Source organism: Myxocyprinus asiaticus, chromosome 26 (genome assembly GCF_019703515.2).
Source record: "Myxocyprinus asiaticus isolate MX2 ecotype Aquarium Trade chromosome 26, UBuf_Myxa_2, whole genome shotgun sequence".
NCBI classification, from domain to species: domain Eukaryota; kingdom Metazoa; phylum Chordata; class Actinopteri; order Cypriniformes; family Catostomidae; genus Myxocyprinus; species Myxocyprinus asiaticus.
Genome location: NC_059369.1, coordinates 17,975,486 through 17,997,265, shown reverse-complemented (window position 1 = coordinate 17,997,265; position 21,780 = coordinate 17,975,486). Strand labels below are relative to the sequence as shown.

The following is a 21,780-nucleotide window of genomic DNA, read 5'->3' as shown; positions in this document are numbered from 1 at the left end:
GTTGACTCGCTTTGGTCAGGATCTTGGAAAAGCACTGCCTCCAGTTGCTCATTAGCATGCACCGCTAACACCGTCTGTCCTCAAGACACCGCACCGTCTTTGCTGCATTCATCCTACCGCCTGTCTCCTAACAACATTAAAAGCCCAGTTTTAATATGCCGAAGACTCTAAAGGTGTCTTGAGGTTAGTTAAACATTAAAACATGGCAGTTACTGTGTGTCCCCACGGATTTGCCCCCATGTTTGCTGGTGTTAGCTGTTAAATTGTTGGTTGTTTACACAGCCTAGTTTGAAAAGAAAATTTCCTCTGTTCTGTCTGCCCATCTGTTAGAGGTTTGTCTCACAAAGCATTAAGAAAATAGGAAGCTGTGCTGTGAGATCTGACGGTCTTTTGTATGGACAAGGAGGTATTTTTGAAATATTTGGTAGGCATTTTTCAAATGTAATGTTTGTTTCATATTTATATATATATATATATAAAAAAAGTGGTATTAGGTATAGTGCAAAAAATTAAATATTTGACATGCATTTTTTTGCTAGAAGATATACTATAGTCCTTGACATGTACACAGTACATAATATTTTTGTATTATATTTTAACGAAAATTTGACGCAATCTTTTTCAAACTTGTGTATACCTCTTCCAGTAAAAGCCACTTTAAGTTATTCCAGCAATACAAAAATTCTAAATTATGCTGCTTTATTATGCAGGCTGGCAATGTATTTAATCAGTTTAATATAATTTATTTTATTATCATAAACACATGGGTTCGGAGTGCATTGTAAGTTTCTGCACATACAACACAGTGCATCAAGTGAATTATCTAATTACTTAATTTGTATAAATGTAGTAGTTAAAATATTATCATATATTTAGATTGATATTAACATAATATTCTGCTGTACATCTTGTGGTTGTGTGACAGTTTAAGACCCCACAACACAACATTCTGGTTTTATTCTCCTCCAAGTTATTTACTGTACCTTGCGTCTAATGACAACATAGCTTTCTCGCACTCATTGGAAATATAACTGCTTGCTTACTTCTGATTTGCAAAATAAGGTGGATATTGTGTATTTTATGACAAAATTGACCAATCAGCATCCAGGAATGGAAAAGACCAGCATTGCTGGTCAGTAGCTTATTGCTGGTCACTTAGCATGGAATTCTGCTATGCTGTCCCCACCTGGCTTTAAAACTATCTTAACCAGCTTCTTCAGAAAGACCATGCTTGTCAACCAGCTCGGTTTTGCTGGTGAAAAGCATGGCTATGCTGGTCCGCCAGCTAGACCAGCATAAACCAGCCTAGATCAACATGGGAATTGCATGCTTTCTCGAACCTTCACTCTCTCTGTTGCCCAATGGTGGGACACGCTTTTAATCTTCAATCCATTCAATCTGCTGAGACCACCATAACCTTAAAGAAACAACTGAAGACACCTCTTCTCCTAGCACATACTCTCCTTTTCTGTATTTATACATCTGCTATAGCTTCTGTACTCCTCTTGTTCACTCTTGAAACTCTATATTGCGATACTGGGAAAACTGTTGACTCCTGCATGATAAATTGATCGTGATTTTCCTCATTTGTAAGTTGCTTTGGATAATTCATCTGCTAAATGATAAAATGTAAATTTATGACTGTAACTATCTGTTGTTGTGTATGAATGTATTGTAGAGTTACTCTATCCAAATAGCTTTCAGGCCAACCAACAAAAAGAGAGAGGTGCTAAAAGAAAGCACAAACTATACCTCTCTATCGAGCAGGTTGGGTGAGATCACAGTGACAATGTCACCCCTCTCTGGGTCAATGTAGAACATATTGGGTGAAGGTTTATCAGGTGACTGTCTCACAATGATGTAGCGCAGCACAGCGTTGTCCGTGTTAGGATCGTCAGCATCATAAGCCACCATGGTCATCACGGTAGTGCCTGCCAAAAACAACCAGAAAACCACAGTGTTATAAAGGAGACAAATGGGAGATATTTGGTTTGATGCAAACTATATCCTTAAAGGAATAGTTCATCCAAAAATAAAATTCTGTAATCATTTGCTCATGTTGTTCCAAACCTGTATGAAGTTCAGTGGGATGTCTGAGCTGCTCTCTTCTATACAATGAAAGTGAATGGGAACCAAGGGTTGTCAAACTCAGAAAAAAGCACCATAAAATCATCATCATAAAAAAAAAAAAAAAAAAAAGTCCATATGACTTATGATAGCTTTGTCATATGTTTAAGTCTACTGTATATTCACTAAAAAAATCTTGCTTGACAGCCATGGCCACCATTAACTTCAATTGTTTAGAAAAGAATGTCTTGAACATTCTGCTATAAAAAAAAAAAAAAAGCTCGTATTCCTTGTATTCCTTGGAAGAAAGAAAGTCATGACAGAATTCAGTCATGTTGTTTTTTTTTTTTTTTTTTTTGGGTGAACTTTTCCTTTACTGGTATCAGTGTACTTTTATCTGTACACTGATACCACTCCTCATATCACCTTTTTCATTAACCCAGACAGACAAACAGAACTGTAAGCAATTAGGGTTTCAGGATAGACAGAAAATTACAGCAGACTAAAATTATCCTAACTCCACTTAGAAGGTCCATGTTTCCATTCTCTCAGAGCAGTCAAGCTTTATATTGCACTGATCGGACATTTCATGAGATGAGTAGCACTCTCATTAACACACCTAGAAGAGTTAGGTCCGTTTACACCAAAGCATCCTTGCGCTAAAAACTCTATATGCAGCAAGACCACAAATAGGGCAGAACACAGGTGTCCCGAGACACATTTTTAACAGTTGAAGTTCTTTTTAACTTGATACGACGTTAAAAAAATGTGGCCCTCCTGCAAGAGAAATTGGGCAGTGGTCAAAGACATTATTAAAAACATCTCCTTTTGTGCTCCATGAAAGGAAGTTTGCCAAATATATCCTCATTGTTTTGTCTGTACACTGACACCACTCACTGTATTAGCATTTTTATTAAACCATATAGCTGAACAGAACTGTAATCGATCGTGCCACAGAAAAGAGGAGTTCTGAATAGGGCTTCAGGGCAGACAGAAAATACAGAAGCTCAAAATTCCATCCTAACTTCACTTCTAAGAGGTGGTGTTGCAATTTTCCCAGTACACTCGAGCTTTATGTTGCACTGCATATAATAAATGGATGCTGTTCTTGGCAGATGAACTGTAATACTAGTCAGTCCTTGACATGCTGTATCTGCTCGCCTCCTCTCTTAGGCTTCCGGAATGAACAGCAGCTTGATGATATCCAGAGAAAGGCTGATTTCTCAGTTCAAGCAGTACTGTTCATTTCTCTAAATTTCACTTCCATCTCATCTGAACGTGCTTAGCTGCTGAAGAGGGCCGTGAATGGAGCTGAGACCTCTTAAAGTCACAGTGACCAGCCAGTGACAATATGCGAAGTCGGATCCATCTGCTGAAGTTAATGGTCTCTATCATTGACTGTAACCTCTACTATTAGCATATATGAGAGTTTCTGCACCATACAGCATAACTCCTGCAGGCACGAAAAAGATGAATGAAAAATTACGGGGTTATGTGCTGAATGCCCTCAAATATGAATATTACAGTAGCATCATAAGTGCAGTGTGCACTGTACAATTTTGATGCCAAAGACAAGTTTTGGCAATCGTAAAATATTTATTTCCTTGCTGCACAAAATCAGCAGCCTTTGATCACCAAACAGACTATTAATAGATTCTTTCCATTGCAAAGTCAAAGGCCACATTTTCGTTTGAAAACACATTGATTTTGTTACGTTTACACCTCTCATCCACACTGGAATGTAATTTTCTTCTAACTAAAACAGAGGCCACATCCACACTAAAATGTTTTCATTTGTAAACGCACTGAGTTCACTACATTAACGCCTCTCATCCACATTAGAATGGTGTTTTCCATGACCAAAAATGAAGCATTTCTAAAATGCTCTCCATTATCACATAATCTGGAAAACGATGACGTCAGGACACTAAAATTTTCCTCTCACAATTTAGCATTTCCTTCATGTTAAGAACATATTCGCCCTGAAGAATTAGCAGTCCACAAATTCAGTCCTGCGCCCACTCACATCACAATCCAGATACTGACTTATTTGTTTCCAGGCAAAACATTTCTAACATTAGCACAAGACCTTGCTCTTTTTTGTGGTACCGTTTAATTTGCATGTCATTGAGAACTTTAGAACTTTACACAGTTGATCTCGTCAGGAGAAAGACAGAAGGGAGTGCACCCGGCTATAGTAAATGAGAAAAAGGGAATTATAAATAATTAAGGGAGTGGCAAGTATCTGCACTGGGAGTGAGAGTGTTAACAGCCAGTTAAGTGGTACACCTCTAATGATTAATTACAGACGCTGAACCACAAAGCGGAGCTCTCTGGTGACACCATAGTCACGGCGAGCTGTTTCACTTCACTACAGGTACATGAAGTTATATGCCCCCCACTTCACTGACACACATGCACACACAGAAGTACCTAGATGTGAGCGCTCACGTTCAGCTCTCTAAAGGGCAACCTTGTGCTTAAAGGGATATTTCACCTAAAAATGAAGACTCTGTCCTCATTTACTCACCCACATGCTGTTTCAAAAGGTTTTTTTTTTTTTTTTTTTTACTATCCTGTTAAGTTGAAGCTGCAATCACAATGACAAACCCTGTTCTTCTTGTTTAACTGTTGTTGCCTTGAGAAGGTACTATGAAAAAAACCAAATAAATACAATAAAAAAATAAAAAAAAGCTGTGGCATGCAGTGCATTTTTGCAAGTTCACCCATAGCTTATTGTATATACACACTCTGTTTGTGATGCATAACGTCCATTTTCATAATTTATGATCATTTATAATTGTATGTTTTTTTTTTGTTTTTTGTTTTTTTAAATCAACATCAAGATTTCAGGCTGAAATGTATTAATTTATTTGGGAAATGAATATTTTAGGTGCTGTGACTCGTCACTTTGTTTTTCACTATTCTAAAATTACCTTTTTTGCTGTGAATTCTCTGGATTTTGCTCACGATTTCCAGTGTTGGCTCTGAGATGAAACACTTTTGGCTGAAGTTTTAGTTAATTTCATTTTGTGTTTTTTTTATTTATTTTTTTATTTGATGTGTAAACTGAAAGACTGAACTGCAAATGCATTTCTCCTTCAAAACCTTCTCAAAAGACCAAGGTCTTTGGAGTTTTTATATATCTCTTTTCATTAGTGCTCAGTTAATCAATGACTGTAAATCCTGCCAAAATAAAATACTGCAGCACCATGCATCATCTCTCAGCTGAAGGGAAGGGGGTGAAAACAAATTCTACACTGTTTAATTATAACACCATAAATCCCCATAATCTCACTTAATTACAAATAGGTTCAACATTCCTAATCAAGCTTCAAACCTGAACAAATACTTCAAAAAAGAATGTCTTAATCAATTAATCACCACGACTCGAAGATGTCGGTCGATCAATCTAGTTCCTGTAGTTCAGATTAACCTGTTCTCTTTAGAACCCTTCAAAAGATGAAAAAAGCCTCAAGGTATTTAACGCTCATCAATATGAACCATGACAAAAGCCATCAACACACACATTAATCAACAAGCGGATCTAATTGGCTGATGGGAAGGGCCAGAAAGTGAATGCAAATCACTACTAGGCAATTATGAGGCAATTATGTCAAAGCTGAGCCCAATTTTGGAGCTACTGTCTTCCTTTATGAAGTCCATACTCTCCCCAGCGCCAAGGCGGAATCAATGTTAACTACATCGGAAGGTATAATAGGAGGACCTGAAATGGCCAGACATGAATCTGTGTGTCTCCATTACTGTATTATCAACTCTGCTCATCTAATTGGGGCTATGGGATCAGCCAGAGTGAGGACTTTTTCTATCTATCTCTTTCTTCCTCGCACTCTCTCTCTTTCTTATTAAACAAGAGGCAGGACATTGAAAAGAAAAAATGTCTCATTAAATGGCTGACTAGTGCTGCTAATTTCATACAGGGCTCTTGTCTATGAGTAACTCTCCATTGACTAACTTTGCAAACACTCACTGCCGTGCTTGAATTAACCACAATGAACAATTAAGGAAGTAATACAGAATGTGACTTGCACTCTTGTCTTGGAAAAAAGTATTCACCATTAGTTTGCCCAAAAATTACAATACAGTCATTTACTCACCCTCATGTTGTTTCAAACCTGAATGATTTTCTTTCATTTTATGAAACTCAAAATGAGATATTATGCCATAGAATGCTACCCTTAGTCACCATTTACTCACTCACACTCACTCTCTCTCTCTCTCTCTCTCTCTCTCTCTCTCTCTCTCTCTCTCTCTCTATACATACACATATATATATATATATATATATATATACATACAGGTTTGGGAGGGTTACTTTTGAAATGTTTTCCACTACAGATTACAGAACACATGCTGTAAAATGTAATTTGTAACATATTCCATTAGATTACTCAAGGTCAGGATGTATTGTAAATACTTTGGATTACTTCAGCACTGGTAGATTTTTTTTTTTTTTTTTACTTGTTTTGACTATAAAAACTCTGCCAGTACAGAAAGACAAAATACACATGTTAAAAATACATTCTCTGAAAAACCTAAATATCTTATGCAGTGTTGTTTCTAAAACAAGATAAATCAAATTGATCTTGTTTTAAGGATTTTTAGATATTTTTACAGGAAAACAATACAAAAATTATCATCAAGAATATGATTTTTGCCCTAATATCAAAGGTCTTACTAGAAAAAAAGAAATCATGATCCAGCGTGAACTTTCTTGATAAAAAAATATGATCGTGTCTGCTAACGTGCATGTAAAATGGCTAGAAATAGCATTTTAGCTTAGCGTAAAGCTGACAATTTACACAAGGTTTATTTCTATTTCTTGTGCTCCAAACTTCAAACTTGAATGTAACACATCATAAGAAAGTGTTTCACTGCTGTTCAAATGCACTTTGGATCGCATCATTTATATGTTTAAATGTTTTCCATCTGAAAGGACTAAATATTAAATGAAACAAATGACAATAAAATGCAAAGTAATCTCTTCAGTAATCAAAATACTATTTGAATGTAACTGTATTCTAATTACCAATGATTTAAATTGTAACTGTAGTGGAATACAGTTACGTATTTTGTATTTTAAATATGTAATCCCGTTACATGTATTTTGTTACTCCCCAACCCTGTACATATGTGTGTGTGACTTTTCATGATCCAAACAATGCTCAGTGGATAAAATCAATTTGTCATCCATTTGAAAAACTTTCACTAGAAATACATGACTACAGAAGTAAAAGGTGTTGCGAAGACCGTTTTATGTTGACTTTAATGACTAATCACACCAAGTCTAATGTAACTAAAAAACTAAAATATAATTAGGTATAATATATTTGCAATCAATTTATCATACCAAAACTATTCTTAATGAATCTGATCATGAGTCGTCATTCTTGGAAAATGGTTTGGTGACCTGAATTAATTGTTTGGCATCTGATCTATTACAAAATGGACCTAGTCTTCAAATACAAAACTATGACACTTGGAATTTTTGCGTTAAGTTTAAGACTCTTAGTTTGAAGTTCTGTGTATTCCTTGTCATGTATTATCCTGATTCCCTCATGTTCATGTGTCTTTCTCATTGGTTTATTGTCTTGTTAACTTGTTATCAGTTCTGTTTTATTATTGGCTCCTGTTTAGTAGTCTTGTTATCTTGTTATTAGTTAAGTTATTGGTTGTCTTTGTCATGTGTTTCCCTTGTCTGTGTATATATTGCCCTAGTGTTCTTTCTGTCAGTTGTTAAACCTGTACCGATGTTTGGTTTGTTCTTCTGTTTTGGGTTGAGTTACGTGTTTTGTGAATAAAAGCCTGCACTTACATCCTCCTCATGCCTTGTTCCTACAGATGTTACAATATCACTGCAGTACAATATTTTGAACTCAATCTTGTGTACGTTTTTAATTCCAAAAATTTGCACATAATGTGAATAAACCTTTACGCTTTTTGCTTTAACCCTAAACCTACAGGAGTTTCTTTAGATCTCAGCATTCTCTCTGATGTAACAGATAAATGTGTTGGTTGGAAGATTGAGGTTTTTAAAGGGCACCTCTGTCCACTATCAACAGCTGAAGCCTAGTGGGTGCCAATCACGGAGCCCAACTCTAGAACTGAAGGCAGTGGTGTACCATCCAAAACCGTGGGCCTCTCCATGGGGTGCCTTCCACTTTGACGTGGCCCCAGCTGCTCAAAATCAAGCACTGGCTAAAAAGCTGGGCTCTTCAGCTTTTGTGAAGGACAGATTTTACATCATAACAATTCAAAGTGTGTCACAGCATTAAAAGGTCATATTTATATGCTGATAATGACCGTTCGGGCCAAAATGCAAAGTAATCCAACCAGTCTGCCTTCTTTCTCTCTCACGTACTTGCTTCCCCAATGGCTATGTTCAGGGAGTCTGCTTTTATGATTGCCAACTGTATTTACAAACAGGTTTGATTCTCTAATTCTCTAACTTTCTATTTGAATGAGTAACAAAGTCAATCCCATTTTGAAATACTCTCCAGTACCTCATGCATAGGAAAACAATGAAATTATGATATGAGAACATTTGTGTTGACATGGCCTTAGCAAAGTTGACCCAAACCCATCTGATAGCCATGCTGAACGTAGCCAATTTATTTCTATTTTTGTCTTCCCTCTCACAGGCATTCAAACTTTCTCTGTTCTCTTAAAAATATACATCACTGGGGCCTGGAGTTGTTTGAATCCAGGGTGTGCTGAGTGACTCCAACCAGGTCTCCTAAGCAACCACATTGGCCCAGTTGCTAGGGAGGGTAGAGTCACATGGGGTAAACTTGTGGTCGCGATTAATGGTTCTCGTTCTCAATGGGGTGCGTGGTAAGTTGTGCGTGGATCGCAGAGAGTAGCATGAGCCTCCACATGCGGAGTCTCCGCGTTGTCGTGCACGACAAGCCACGTGATAAGATGCATGGATTGACTGTCTCAGAAGTGGAGGCCACCCGGATTGAAGTGAATAACCAAGCCACCATGAGGACATACTAAGTAGTGGGAATCGGGCATTCCAAATTGGGAGAAAAGGGGATAATATATATATATATATATATATATATATACAGGTGCATCTCAATAAATTAGAATGTCGTGGAAAAGTTCATTTATTTCAGTAATTCAACTCAAATTGTGAAACTCGTGTATTAAATAAATTCAATGCACACAGACTGAAGTAGTTTAAGTCTTTGGTTCTTTTAATTGTGATGATTTTGGCTCACATTTAACAAAAACCCACCAATTCACTATCTCAACAAATTAGAATATGGTGACATGCCAATCAGCTAATCAACTCAAAACACCTGCAAAGGTTTCCTGAGCCTTCAAAATGGTCTCTCAGTTTGGTTCACTAGGCTACACAATCATGGGGAAGACTGCTGATCTGACAGTTGTCCAGAAGACAATCATTGACACCCTTCACAAGGAAGGTAAGCCACAAACATTCATTGCAAAAGAAGCTGGCTGTTCACAGAGTGCTGTATCCAAGCATGTTAACAGAAAGTTGAGTGGAAGGAAAAAGTGTGGAAGAAAAAGATGCACAACCAACCGAGAGAACCGCAGCCTTATGATTGTCAAGCAAAATCGATTCAAGAATTTGGGTGAACTTCACAAGGAATGGACTGAGGCTGGGGTCAAGGCATCAAGAGCCACCACACACAGACACTACAGTTGTCGTATTCCTCTTGTTAAGCCACTCCTGAACCACAGACAATGCCAGAGGCGTCTTACCTGGGCTAAGGAGAAGAAGAACTGGACTGTTGCCCAGTGTTCCAAAGTCCTCTTTTCAGATGAGAGCAAGTTTTGTGTTTCATTTGGAAACCAAGGTCCTAGAGTCTGGAGGAAGGGTGGAGAAGCTCATAGCCCAAGTTGCTTGAAGTCCAGTGTTAAGTTTCCACAGTCTGTGATGATTTGGGGTGCAATGTCATCTGCTGGTGTTGGTCCATTGTGTTTTTTGAAAACCAAAGTCACTGCACCCGTTTACCAATAAATTTTGGAGCACGTCATGCTTCCTTCTGCTGACCAGCTTTTTAAAGATGCTGATTTCATTTTCCAGCAGGATTTGGCACTTGCCCACACTGCCAAGAGCACCAAAAGTTGGTTAAATGACCATGGTGTTGGTGTGCTTGACTGGCCAGCAAACTCACCAGACCTGAACACCATAGAGAATCTATGGGGTATTGTCAAGAGAAAAATGAGAAACAAGAGACCAAAAAATGCAGATGAGCTGAAAGCCACTGTCAAAGAAACCTGGGCTTCCATACCACCTCAGCAGTGCCACAAACTGATCACCTCCTTGCCACGCCGAATTGAGGCAGTAATTAAAGCAAAAGGAGCCCCTACCAAGTATTTAGTACATATACAGTAAATGAACATACTTTCCAGAAGGCCAACAATTCACTAAAAATGTTTTTTTTTTATTGGTCTTATGATGTATTCTAATTTTTTGAGATGGTGAATTGGTTGGTTTTTGTTAAATGTGAGCCAAAATCATCACAATTAAAAGAACCAAAGACTTAAACTACTTCAGTCTGTGTGCATTGAATTTATTTAATACACAAGTTTCACAATTTGAGTTGAATTACTGAAATAAATTAACTTTTCCACGACATTCTAATTTATTGAGATGCACCTGTATATATACACACACACATCACTGTACACAGGAAGTTGGGAAAGAAAGTACAGGCTACAGTGTGCTAACACAAGGCCTGTGTCAGACGTGGCACGTCCTCTATTATAGACATCCAGGGAAATCAATATGACTTCCGGATCTTATTCACACCGGGGAAGCCAGCGAACTGTGATGGGCTTTATAATGAGAAAGAATGGGAGATGATTGAGACAGGATGAAATAATGATGGAGAAGGTGTGTGCGAGCGGGTGATAGGACTATATACCAGGATAAAAGAGAGGGAGGAAGGAAAGTCCATAGGGAATGCAGACAATGAAACTACAGGACAAGGGATAAAAAAGCACTATCTTTGGAATCTGACGATATTTAAAGTGTACAAATAATGAGTCAAAGCTTTTCTCTGAAACATAGTAAAAAGTATTGTCTGTCGAGAGATTAAATGTCTGAATTCCAGACTGTCTGAACAAGGAGGAATCATATGGACTGATTAGAAACTTTTTTGGAATATAGGTGATTGCCTGAGCTATAAAGGTACATTCACACTAGCACTGTGTCCGAATATGCATACTTCCCTACTATATACAGTAGTATGCCTAAAGCAGTATGTGAATTTGGGTAGTATGTCAGAATCTCAGTGTTTATAAAACAGAAGACGAGAAATAGCCGGATGACCTACTACATTCAGGAGAGCTGAGTAGATGTTATTTTCAAAAAGCTGAATTTAAAAAAAAAAAAAAAAAACTCAGAGAAACGCATGCCGGGCAGCTCTTTTCAACTGTAAGTGCTATATATATATATATATATATATATATATATATACACTATATTGCCAAAAGTATTCGCTCACCCATCCAAATAATTGAATTCAGGTGTTCCAATCACTTCCATGGCCACAGGTGTATAAAATGAAGCACCTAGGCATGCAGACTGCTTCTACAAACATTTGTGAAAGAATGGGCCGTTATCAGGAGCTCAGTGAATTCCAGCATGGTACTGTGATAGGATACCACCTGTGCAACAAGTCCAGTCGTGAAATTTCCTCGCTACTAAATATTCCACAGTCAACTGTCAGTGGTATTATAAACAAAGTGGAAGCGATTGGGAATGACAGCAACTCAGCCACGAAGTGGTAGGCCACGTAAAATGACAGAGCGGGGTCAGCGGATGCTGAGGCGCATAGTGCGCAGAGGTCGCCAACTTTCTGCAGAGTCAATCGCTACAGACCTCCAAAGTTCATGTGGCCTTCAGATTAGCTCAAGAACAGTGCGTAGAGAGCTTCATGGAATGGGTTTCCATGGCCGAGCAGCTGAATCCAAGCCAAACATCACCAAGTGCAATGCAAAGCGTCGGATGCAGTGGTGTAAAGCACGCCGCCACTGGACTCTAGAGTAGTGGAGACGCGTTCTCTGGAGTGACGAATCACGCTTCTCCATCTGGCAATCTGATGGACGAGTCTGGGTTTGGCGGTTGCCAGGAGAACGGTACTTGTCTGACTGCATTGTGCCAACTGTGAAGTTTGGTGGAGGGGGGATTATGGTGTGGGGTTGTTTTTCAGGAGCTGGGCTTGGCCCCTTAGTTCCAGTGAAAGGAACTCTGAATGCTTCAGCATACCAAGAGATTTTGGACAATTCTATGCTCCCAACTTTGTGGGAACAGTTTGGGGATGGCCCCTTCCTGTTCCAACATGACAGCGCACCAGCGCACAAAGCAAGGTCCATAAAGACATGGATGAGCGAGTTTGGTGTGGAAGAACTTGACTGGCCTGCACAGAGTCCTGACCTCAACCCGATAGAGCACCTTTGGGATGAATTAGAGCGAAGACTGCGAGCCAGGCCTTCTCGTCCAACATCAGTGTCTGACCTCACAAATGTGCTTCTGGAAGAATGGTCAAATTCCCATAAACACACTCCTAAACCTTCCCAGAAGAGTTGAAGCTGTTATAGCTGCAAAGGGTGGGCCGACGTCATATTAAAACCTATGGATTAAGAATGGGATGTCACTTAAGTTCATATGCGTCTAAAGGCAGATGAGCGAATACTTTTGGCAATATAGTGTATATATAAACTAAGAAAGTTTTTCCCTGTGGTTAAATTAAACTTGTTTAACAAAATCAGAGTACATTTCTTTTTGTAGTTGTCACTGTGTCATAAATTCGGGTCACAGGACAGTGCCCACATTCTCATATGAAATATGTCTTTGAATATATCCAACTACTAATAATCTCTACTACTCACCTACATACCTAAAGAACGCACATTATTAATTAGAAGTACATTCTTCATCAGATGCAATACGTACTCTGACAGTATGCAAATGTGGATGCAGTTTAGGCTTGTAGCATGTGCAATTACTTACAACACCACAACAAATATCGGCCACAGTATATTAAATCACATTCTAGGGTTTTCTGTTTTTAATCAAAATAAGTAAGGGTTGATGTCCAGTATTGTACAGACTGTACATTATTTCACTCATTGCATGGCTACTTACCAAATAAAAACAAAAATACATGGACATAATTTGAACTGAAATTGTTATTAGCTTACTTGTAAAAACCATATAGTGTTATGAGAGACAGAACACAAGGACAGCTATGTGGGAAACAGTAGCCCCTTTTCCACTACTGCGCCAGTGCAAGCCAGGGCCATAAACTGGTCAGCCGGGGCCAATAACCTTGGACATTCCCTCCATCGGGCCAAAAGCCCTGCAGTGTTGCCCTAAAACCTGCCCTTAATATGCCACACTGGTGCAAATGTCACACACCCCACCCAGCGTGTTATCTAGTTATCTAGAATATGAAGTTTATATTGTATGTGTACGTTAGCCAGCTAGCAAAATAAGTAACTGTTGACAACTCATTGACTTTAACTGCCATGATGTCCAGAGCGGTCTCTCCACTAACATGGGGACAATGTCCCAGCACACCTTCCATGATCTTGAACCATGGAAAGTTGTTTGTTTGGGCACCGCATTTGTCCATTGTGTATCTTAACAGATTTGTAATGTGTAATTTTTTTCACCGAGATGCAGGTTTGTGACGTCACACAAACATGTCGGCACCTAGAGATGTACAAAGTTAGTGATAGACATTCACTTTTATTAAATGAAATCGATCAATGAGTCAAAGTTCCTACATTACAAGATATTAAAGCTAGTTTAACAAACGTTTGCAGAGACAGGTGTACAAAACACGGTAAATTAAACTCTCTTTTGATGATCGTGCACCTGTAGCACAAATGGTAGCGAAGCAGCATTGTTTATCACTTGGGTTGCTAGGAGACGTCTCTGATGAGAGTCAAACCCCTGCTAAGCTAACGGGAGCGTAGCAGATTTGGTTGTTTAGACATCATTTTCCAAGCATCTGGCAATGGAATTCCTTTATGGTCGGAGATTGGAGATATAAATTAGGACTATCCCACATCTGACTTGAATGAAATGCAGCATGAGTATCTCGCTAAACTCCGCCTTTGACGTTGACCTTGCCTCAGTCCCCAGTTGGCCTTCTTTGGCCCAAGGATAATCGGTGGGCCAAAGGCAATTGGCCGTTGGCCCCGAATAAGCCCCGAGGAGGAACAATCAAGCCACGGAAGTGACAGTGGGAATGCAACTGGCCCTGGCACGCATTAGCACACCTTCATTTTGCCCGACAGTGGAAACGTGGCTACTGATTGCCTAGATGAATGGTTAGTTAAACAGTATTGCTATGGACAATGGTCATTATTCAAAAATATTTTGACTGCTGAATGCCTTGACTGACCAATCAGAATCTCTTTAAAAATAAATTAACATCCTGTAAATGTACAAAAATCTACTCCACATTACAGCAACAATGCAAAGCTTAGAAGTTTGTATTCGTTGTACTGTATTGTGTTAAGAGATTAATTTGTGATGTTTGGATCCTCAGTCGCAACAGTGCCTGCCCAATTTTTCAGCTATCTAGGTTCTGGAAGTATTTTTCCCATATTTGTTTTCTTTTATACCATAAGGATTTAATTAAACCCTTCATAAAAGAGTTCTAAGCCATGGACCAATAACCAGCTCCAAGTTGAATCACAACATTTTAAACTTTGATTTGAAACAAAAGAGTATATATCCAAATAGTTTGAGAGTAAAGGGAGTCCGCCTACATTGCATCATTCACAGTATGTCATCAGATTAGGCAGCCAGTGCATAGCTCTTTTTCCACGGATTGGTGGATTTCTCCCCCTCAAGATCATGGGTAGTGTAGTTCTTCAGTTGTAATTCAGCTATTAAATACAAATGTCAAAAAAAAAAAAAAAAAAAAAAAAAAATTATATATATATATATACACACACACACACACACACACACACTGTATACTGTATATATACTGTATATATGAATGGGATTTATAATTCCTCACCAGACGGTAGTGCTCTATTGGTCAAAATGTCAAGACCTTAATTAGCTTCTTCAGGTGTGTTTTATTGGAGTTAGAGCTTAACTCTGCAGGACATGGCTCTCTTTGAACAAAATACTGTAGAGAAGCCTAGATATATGAATTCACAGGTAGGAGCAAAAAAAGTGAATGGAACCCAAATTGTATGACTGCACCTTAAGAATTCAAAAAGTACAAAATTCTATGTAGCTTGGCTTTTTATAGTCTTTCTTTGCTTTGCAGCAACAGAAGAGAGCAGAGAGCCCTATTACCTTTCATTTTGGGAGGTAATTCAATACATCTAGCAATTTTGGAGAAAGATAAATGGACTACTACGTGGAATAGAACACTGTGGAGAAATCCACTGCCTCCTTGGCCTGAAAGACCCAGCTTGCCTATTCTCCCTAAGTTAATAACATCCGGCCTCTTTTTGTGCATGAGCTTGAAAACGACATACCCAAAGTAAAACTCTTCCAGTTCTTGAACCATTTGGTCTACAAACACATACTTGGGCTCGTTTGAAAGTAGACACTGAGATATTTGTTATTCAAGAGTAAAAATGTATCATTTTAGTATAAAACAATTAGAGCTATTCAAATATTTTGAATAGTGACTGCAAATATTATTTATAAAATGCTTTTTTTTATTTTTAAATATGCAAGACTATGCGCAGTGCCCCAAAAACACATCTGATACAAAGCCTCATGTCTGATGAAGGTTTGACACAATTTTGAAGTCAATGTGATCAAAACTCTTTGTTCCATAATGATTTATGTAAGTGTACTTCCAAAAAAGATCATTTGGAGGCACCAACAGACCACTTGTAGTAACTACATAAGCCAAATGTTGACAGTGGTTCAAAACACACAATTTGTTTATATTTCAATTTAAAAAATACCACACAAACCAAAATATACATGAAGATATCATTTTTGTATTATTTGGGGAAATATTATAATGCATTCCATATTTATTTATGCATTTTATAAACAATGTGAAAAGAACATTACAATTTGAAATGTTGCAATGGAAATAAACTTTTACTTACAATAAAGATGCTTCTGTTCATTTTTTCCCCATACAAATGTAAACTGACTTAATCATTTTTCAAATCTTTTGCTCAGGGTCTTTAGCCACTGCCTCAGGCCGGGGAGACTCGCTCTCCCTGGCTTCGATCACCGTCGGTGAAGCCTGGAGCACACCTGCTCCCAATGCAAAATGAATGAAAAGCAGTGGAAAAAAATGACTAAGTGAATGCCCTTGGATGTGTAGTTGAACAGGGGTTTGATGAAAAAATGCAGTCGGGAGGAGCGGTTCATCCAGGCCCACGGTGAAGGCGACTGAAGCCGAGGAGGGTGGCACCTCTCGGCTTGAGGCAGAGGCTAAAGGCCCTGGGTGAACAGAAAAGAAAAATCTGTGAAAAAATTACTAAGTCAGTGCATTGGGAGAGCGTGTGCTCCACGGTCTAACTCACAGTGAACGAAGCAGGGGAGGGTGGCTCATCTCGGCTTGAATGACATGTCCAAGCCCACTGGATGTGCAGTTGAACAGGGGTTTGTTGAAAAAATGCTGTCGGGAGCGTGTGTTCTCCAAACCCTTAGTGATGGTGAATGAAGCTGAGGAGGGTGGATCAGATCGTGGGTCCAAAAGCCGAGTTCTTTGTCAACAGTACAGCAGTAACACACTATAACTGCACACCATGCGTAAAAGCGCACACACAAACAAACACAGTCCACGGTTTTTCACTCCGAACCTTCGCGAATCGGCATCAGGGATATAAACAACCCTTATATCATTGTTTTCATCTTTTCATTGGCTATACGACCCATTAGTCAAAAATTATCTAGCTTTTCATTGACTGGCTTTATTCAGAGACAAACATGGATGATGCAAATTACATCACTCCTGTCGACTGTCCTGTTTGGCTATTCTGAGTGACTACCCAATCACAACCGCATAGAAAATGTTGAGGGCAGGCTCATTTTGTTCTGAAGACCCTCCCAAAAATCAAGCTTGGGTGGTTTGCTACTGAAACACTATACTGAGTGCAAGATTTAGAAGAGAATAGACATGAATGATAACGTGTTGAATATGTAAAACCTGAACAAAGACAGATTGATCAATATTTCTTCATATTTGTAAATTTTTGTACAGATTTTATTTATTGGACTCTTGCATGAAAAGCATACCAAAGTTTGGAGGATTGTTTTCATCTGTGTTTGGCTGGAAGACAATAAAGGTAACAACTTCAGGTTTCATTTTCCATGTTTTGATTTTCACTCTTGACACTTTCAATAAAATATTATTGTTGCAACTTTGCGATCATTAAATTTGCTTTAAAATATCAAATCTTGGGACCCAGATCTTTCAAATTATATATTGGATGTCAATATTAGTTTACAATTTCACAGTTTAAACATGCATAAACATAAATTAAATGTAAATAAATATGCAAGTGGGTCATTTTTGACCCACCCATCGTTAAGAGGTTAAAATAATAATAATACTAATCATAATAATAAATTTTATTTATAAGCGCCTTTCAAGACTCTCAAGGACACTTTACATACATAATCAAGTTTACAATAAGAACATAAAAGATACAAATCTAAAATCACAAATAAAAATATGCATAATCATAAAAATGAATACATTCATAAATAAAGGTTATTTGTAGTAAGCCAATTTAAAAAGGTGGGTTTTGAGGAGAGACCTGAAAGTGGTAAGACAATCACAATTACGGATATCTGGTGGTAAAGAGTTCCAGAGTCGTGAAGCAGCACTGCTAAAGGATCTGGACCCCACACAAGTCAGACGAACAGAAGGTATCACAAGAGAGGGAGAGGATCAGGATCTAAGAGTACAGGTAGGAGAATATACAGTATATGAAGAAGATCTAGAAGACAGGGAGGTGCTAGGCTATGAAGAGCCTTAAAAGTCAGTAACAGAATCTTGTATTCGATACGAAATTTAACAGAAAGTCAGTGAAGTTGTTGAAGAATAGGAGTTATATGGACAGAGTTAGGGGTTTGTGAAATAATCTGTGCAGCTGAGTTTTGTACCAGCTGTAATTTATACTGAAGTTTTTGCGGTAGACCAAATAGAAGGGAATTACAATAATCCAAACGGGACATGACCAGAGCATGTACGAGAGTGACAGTGCTGTGAGTTGAATGAGATGAATGAAGACGATTTATGGTGCACAAGTGGAAATAAGCAGTCCGGGTGATATTATTTACATGTACTTCAAAAGAAAGAGTGCTATCCAGAATGACACCCAGACTCTTAACTTTCAAACAGGGAAGGACAGTGGAATTGTCAATGGTCATAGCAAAACTTTTTGAATTGACAAGATTATGCTTAGTACCTACAAGAACTACCTCAGTTTTATTACTATTGAGTTTGAGGAAATTACAAGAAAACCATGATTGTATTTCAAATAAACAGTTATGAAGGGAAAACGGTGGAAGAGAAGAATTTGGCTTGGTGGACATATAGAGCTGGGTGTCATCAGCATAGCAGTGAAGGTGGATTCCAAATTTCCTAAAAATATAACCGAGAGGTAGGAGATAGATTATAAATAATAAAGGGCCTAAGACTGATCCCTGTGGAACTCCAGTAGTAACTGGAGAACACTGTGAACAAAATTTATTCAATTTAACGAACTGAGTGCGACCAGAGAGATAAGATTTAAACCAAGTGAGAGAAGTGCCTGTAATACCAATGGATAATAATCTCTCTAACAGAATATTGTGTGAGATAGTGTCAAAAACTGTGCTTAAATCAAGAAGAACGAGTACAGACAGAAGTCCTGCATCAGCTGAAATTAACAGATCATTAGTGATTTTGACCAGAGCAGTTTCAGTGCTGTGATGTGGGCGGAAACCTGATTGGAACTGTTTATCCACGTGTATATTAAAATCCCCTAACAGTATTACATTAGGCGACAAAGAACATAAAAATGTTAAAAATGAAGAGAATTCACTTAAGAAATTAGTATCCAGCTTCGGAGGACAATACACAGTGGCTAAAATAGTAGGTGTTGACCCATTTATTTGTAAGGTGATAGACTCAAATGAATTATGGAAAGGCACCATTATCGAGGATACCTTCCACTTTTCATTGTAGAGAATCACAGACCGGCGATGTTTCCTTGAAGAACGAGCAGATGATGACCAACATGATCTCACGGAACCTGAGTAGCTGATATTGTAGTTTCGTCGAGACCCACGATGTATGTATTTCCGACACGCTTGGCGGAAAACATCCAGGTGAAGATGCAGGGTCAGAGGTGGTGGAAAGAAACAGTCTCGTAGCTGGAAAAGTTCTGCCGCCGAGTAGTGAAGCAATGATGCCACTGGACGACATGTGTAACAGAACATAATCCAGGTGAGCATAATCCATGTGAGCAGCCTGTGGATCCACATTGTTTTTGATCGGAGACTCTTAGATAAAAACAGCAGCTAGCTGGTAAACTAGCAGGTGTACACATATAAATTGTCAAGCCAAAGAGTCCAGGAATAATAACGTGATGATTTTCCAGGTCCCATACAACTATTCACAGTTGAATGTTGTTCACTTAGATTGAAAAATAGCTGATAAGATAAGAAAATCAAGTGGTAAATCGGAAATTAACCGGAGAGCAGCGGCAGCTAAGACACACCAGCGTTCACTCTACCGGGATGATGCGGGTTATTTTTGGGTGAACTATCCCTTTTACTACTTTAAATTATGAGAAGTGTGTAAGTTTTTACTCAGTTTCTACAGTTTCTAAAAAGTCAGTTTTAAGTTCTGAAAAAGAAATCAAAGCATGTTTGAGATTAATAATTATCCAATATATAAAATATATGATTTTTGAAAGCATCACATGATGATTACATAGCAGATGAAAGGCAGCCTGCACAAACTAATAATGGTATGCTGCCACTTTCATTGTTATTGTATTGTCTGTAAATTAGGCAATTCATATAGCAGATGGTTGTCAAGCCAAAATCGTTTCTGCGGTTACTTCTACCGTATTTTTGTGAGATTGTAATGCCATCTGTATGACATTTATGACTGTGGGAATGCATCACTGTGTAACCTAGCAAAAGCAAACTTATTTTTAGAAAGCTGAAGTTCAAATTGGTCAGGATGAAAAAAAAAATACTAATTTTATGGACAGTTTTAGCCAAACTGTTTCTTTAAAATCAAAGAATCAATCTCTTTTCAGCAAAATATATCCATTAAAATCCATTGTCTCTCTCAAAAAAACAAAAAAAAACAAAAAAAAAACAGAGCAACTTTTTTATTAAATAACTGTCATCCCATATGCTCCATTTCACCAAGCTTTGTTAAAGCACACAGCTTTCAAAATGTAACAGAAAATATCATGTTGCATATCGGGCAAGTAAACACTGAAATGTAATCTATATGGCCAGTCCTGATATCAGGCCTACAGATGAAAAGTGCTACGGCATAAAACCACACATCATTCTCTCATCTCGCCCTTGTCTCCAGCTCCTAAATTACTGATATGAAAGAAGAGATCAAGAGGTAACACTTATCAACGCTGTCTGTGTGTGCATGACAGAGTGAGAGAGCGGATGAGAAAACAAATGATAGAGAATGAGACATGATACGTGTGTCTGGAATATAAAGACAAAAGGATAACAGAAGATCTATTTATGATGCCACATCTGAAGTCCACAAAAAAGTGCAATTATTCAAACCTGTTAATGATCAGTAGCCTCAGAAATGTATTTACACAGGAATCACAATCACGAAAAAAAAAGAAAAAAAAAAATACATCACATAATAACTGAAAGTCAAAGTGGAGTTTCCAGCAAATCTGAAAACAAGATACACATTCTCTCAGTGTATCACCACAATGAAAAGTTCACTGGAATATTTTATGCAAACATTAAAATTCTGTCATGACTTGTTCACCCTCTTGTTCCTACAAATCCGTACGGTTTTCTCTCTTATGCAGAACACAAAAGGAGATGTTTTAATCAATATTGTGGTTGTCTTTTCACTACAATGGCATGAAAAAAAAAATATTCACAAAAAATATTACTTAAATTTCATTAACTTGCTTAACTTTTCTTGTATTGAATTGTATTGTATTGAACAGCTTTAAAGTGAGGCACTATCCACTGCCAATATACAGAAAAGATGGACCACAATATTTAATTGTGGATTTTTCCCCCCTTTCCGTCATTGCATATTTGCAATGAATTTGGATGCAGGGTAAAAACACCTAGAGAAAAAAGTAAATCATAATGAAATCAAAGTGACGACGGGTAGAGTTGAAATGTTATACATGAGTGCCTATATGTATGTGTGGGTATATGTGTTTGGGTGGGAGGAATATAAAGATGTTGTAGTGACCTCTGGCTGTGTGGAGGTGGTTTACTGTCCTGTGGCGGAGTGACAGTAACACGCTGTTCTTCCACCTGACCTCGTCACCTTAGCAACTTGCAGCTTGCCAGTTAAATTCTCCCACCTTCGCTGTTTTTATCACCTAAACTGCTAAAATGCTGCTCTTTCACTCTACTAGTTTCTAATGCTGAGTAACATGTACAGTACTCACAAATACACTGATAATTGATGCATACTTCCGAAGCGAAGGCTGTTCCATAAGTTAGGTATCTTAATTATGCTGCCTCGTTTT

The 21,780-nt window shown here is 38.1% G+C and overlaps 1 protein-coding gene across 1 annotated transcript in view; it reads right to left on the bottom strand.

Moving 5' to 3' along the window:
- Positions 1-21,780, bottom strand: part of LOC127417265 (cadherin-13-like) — a 596,890-nt gene that overhangs the window by 218,661 nt on the left and 356,449 nt on the right. The window contains exon 7 of the mRNA XM_051657154.1: positions 1,753-1,931. Coding sequence (XP_051513114.1) covers positions 1,753-1,931 — 179 coding nt within the window. The remainder of the gene's footprint in view (positions 1-1,752; positions 1,932-21,780) is intronic.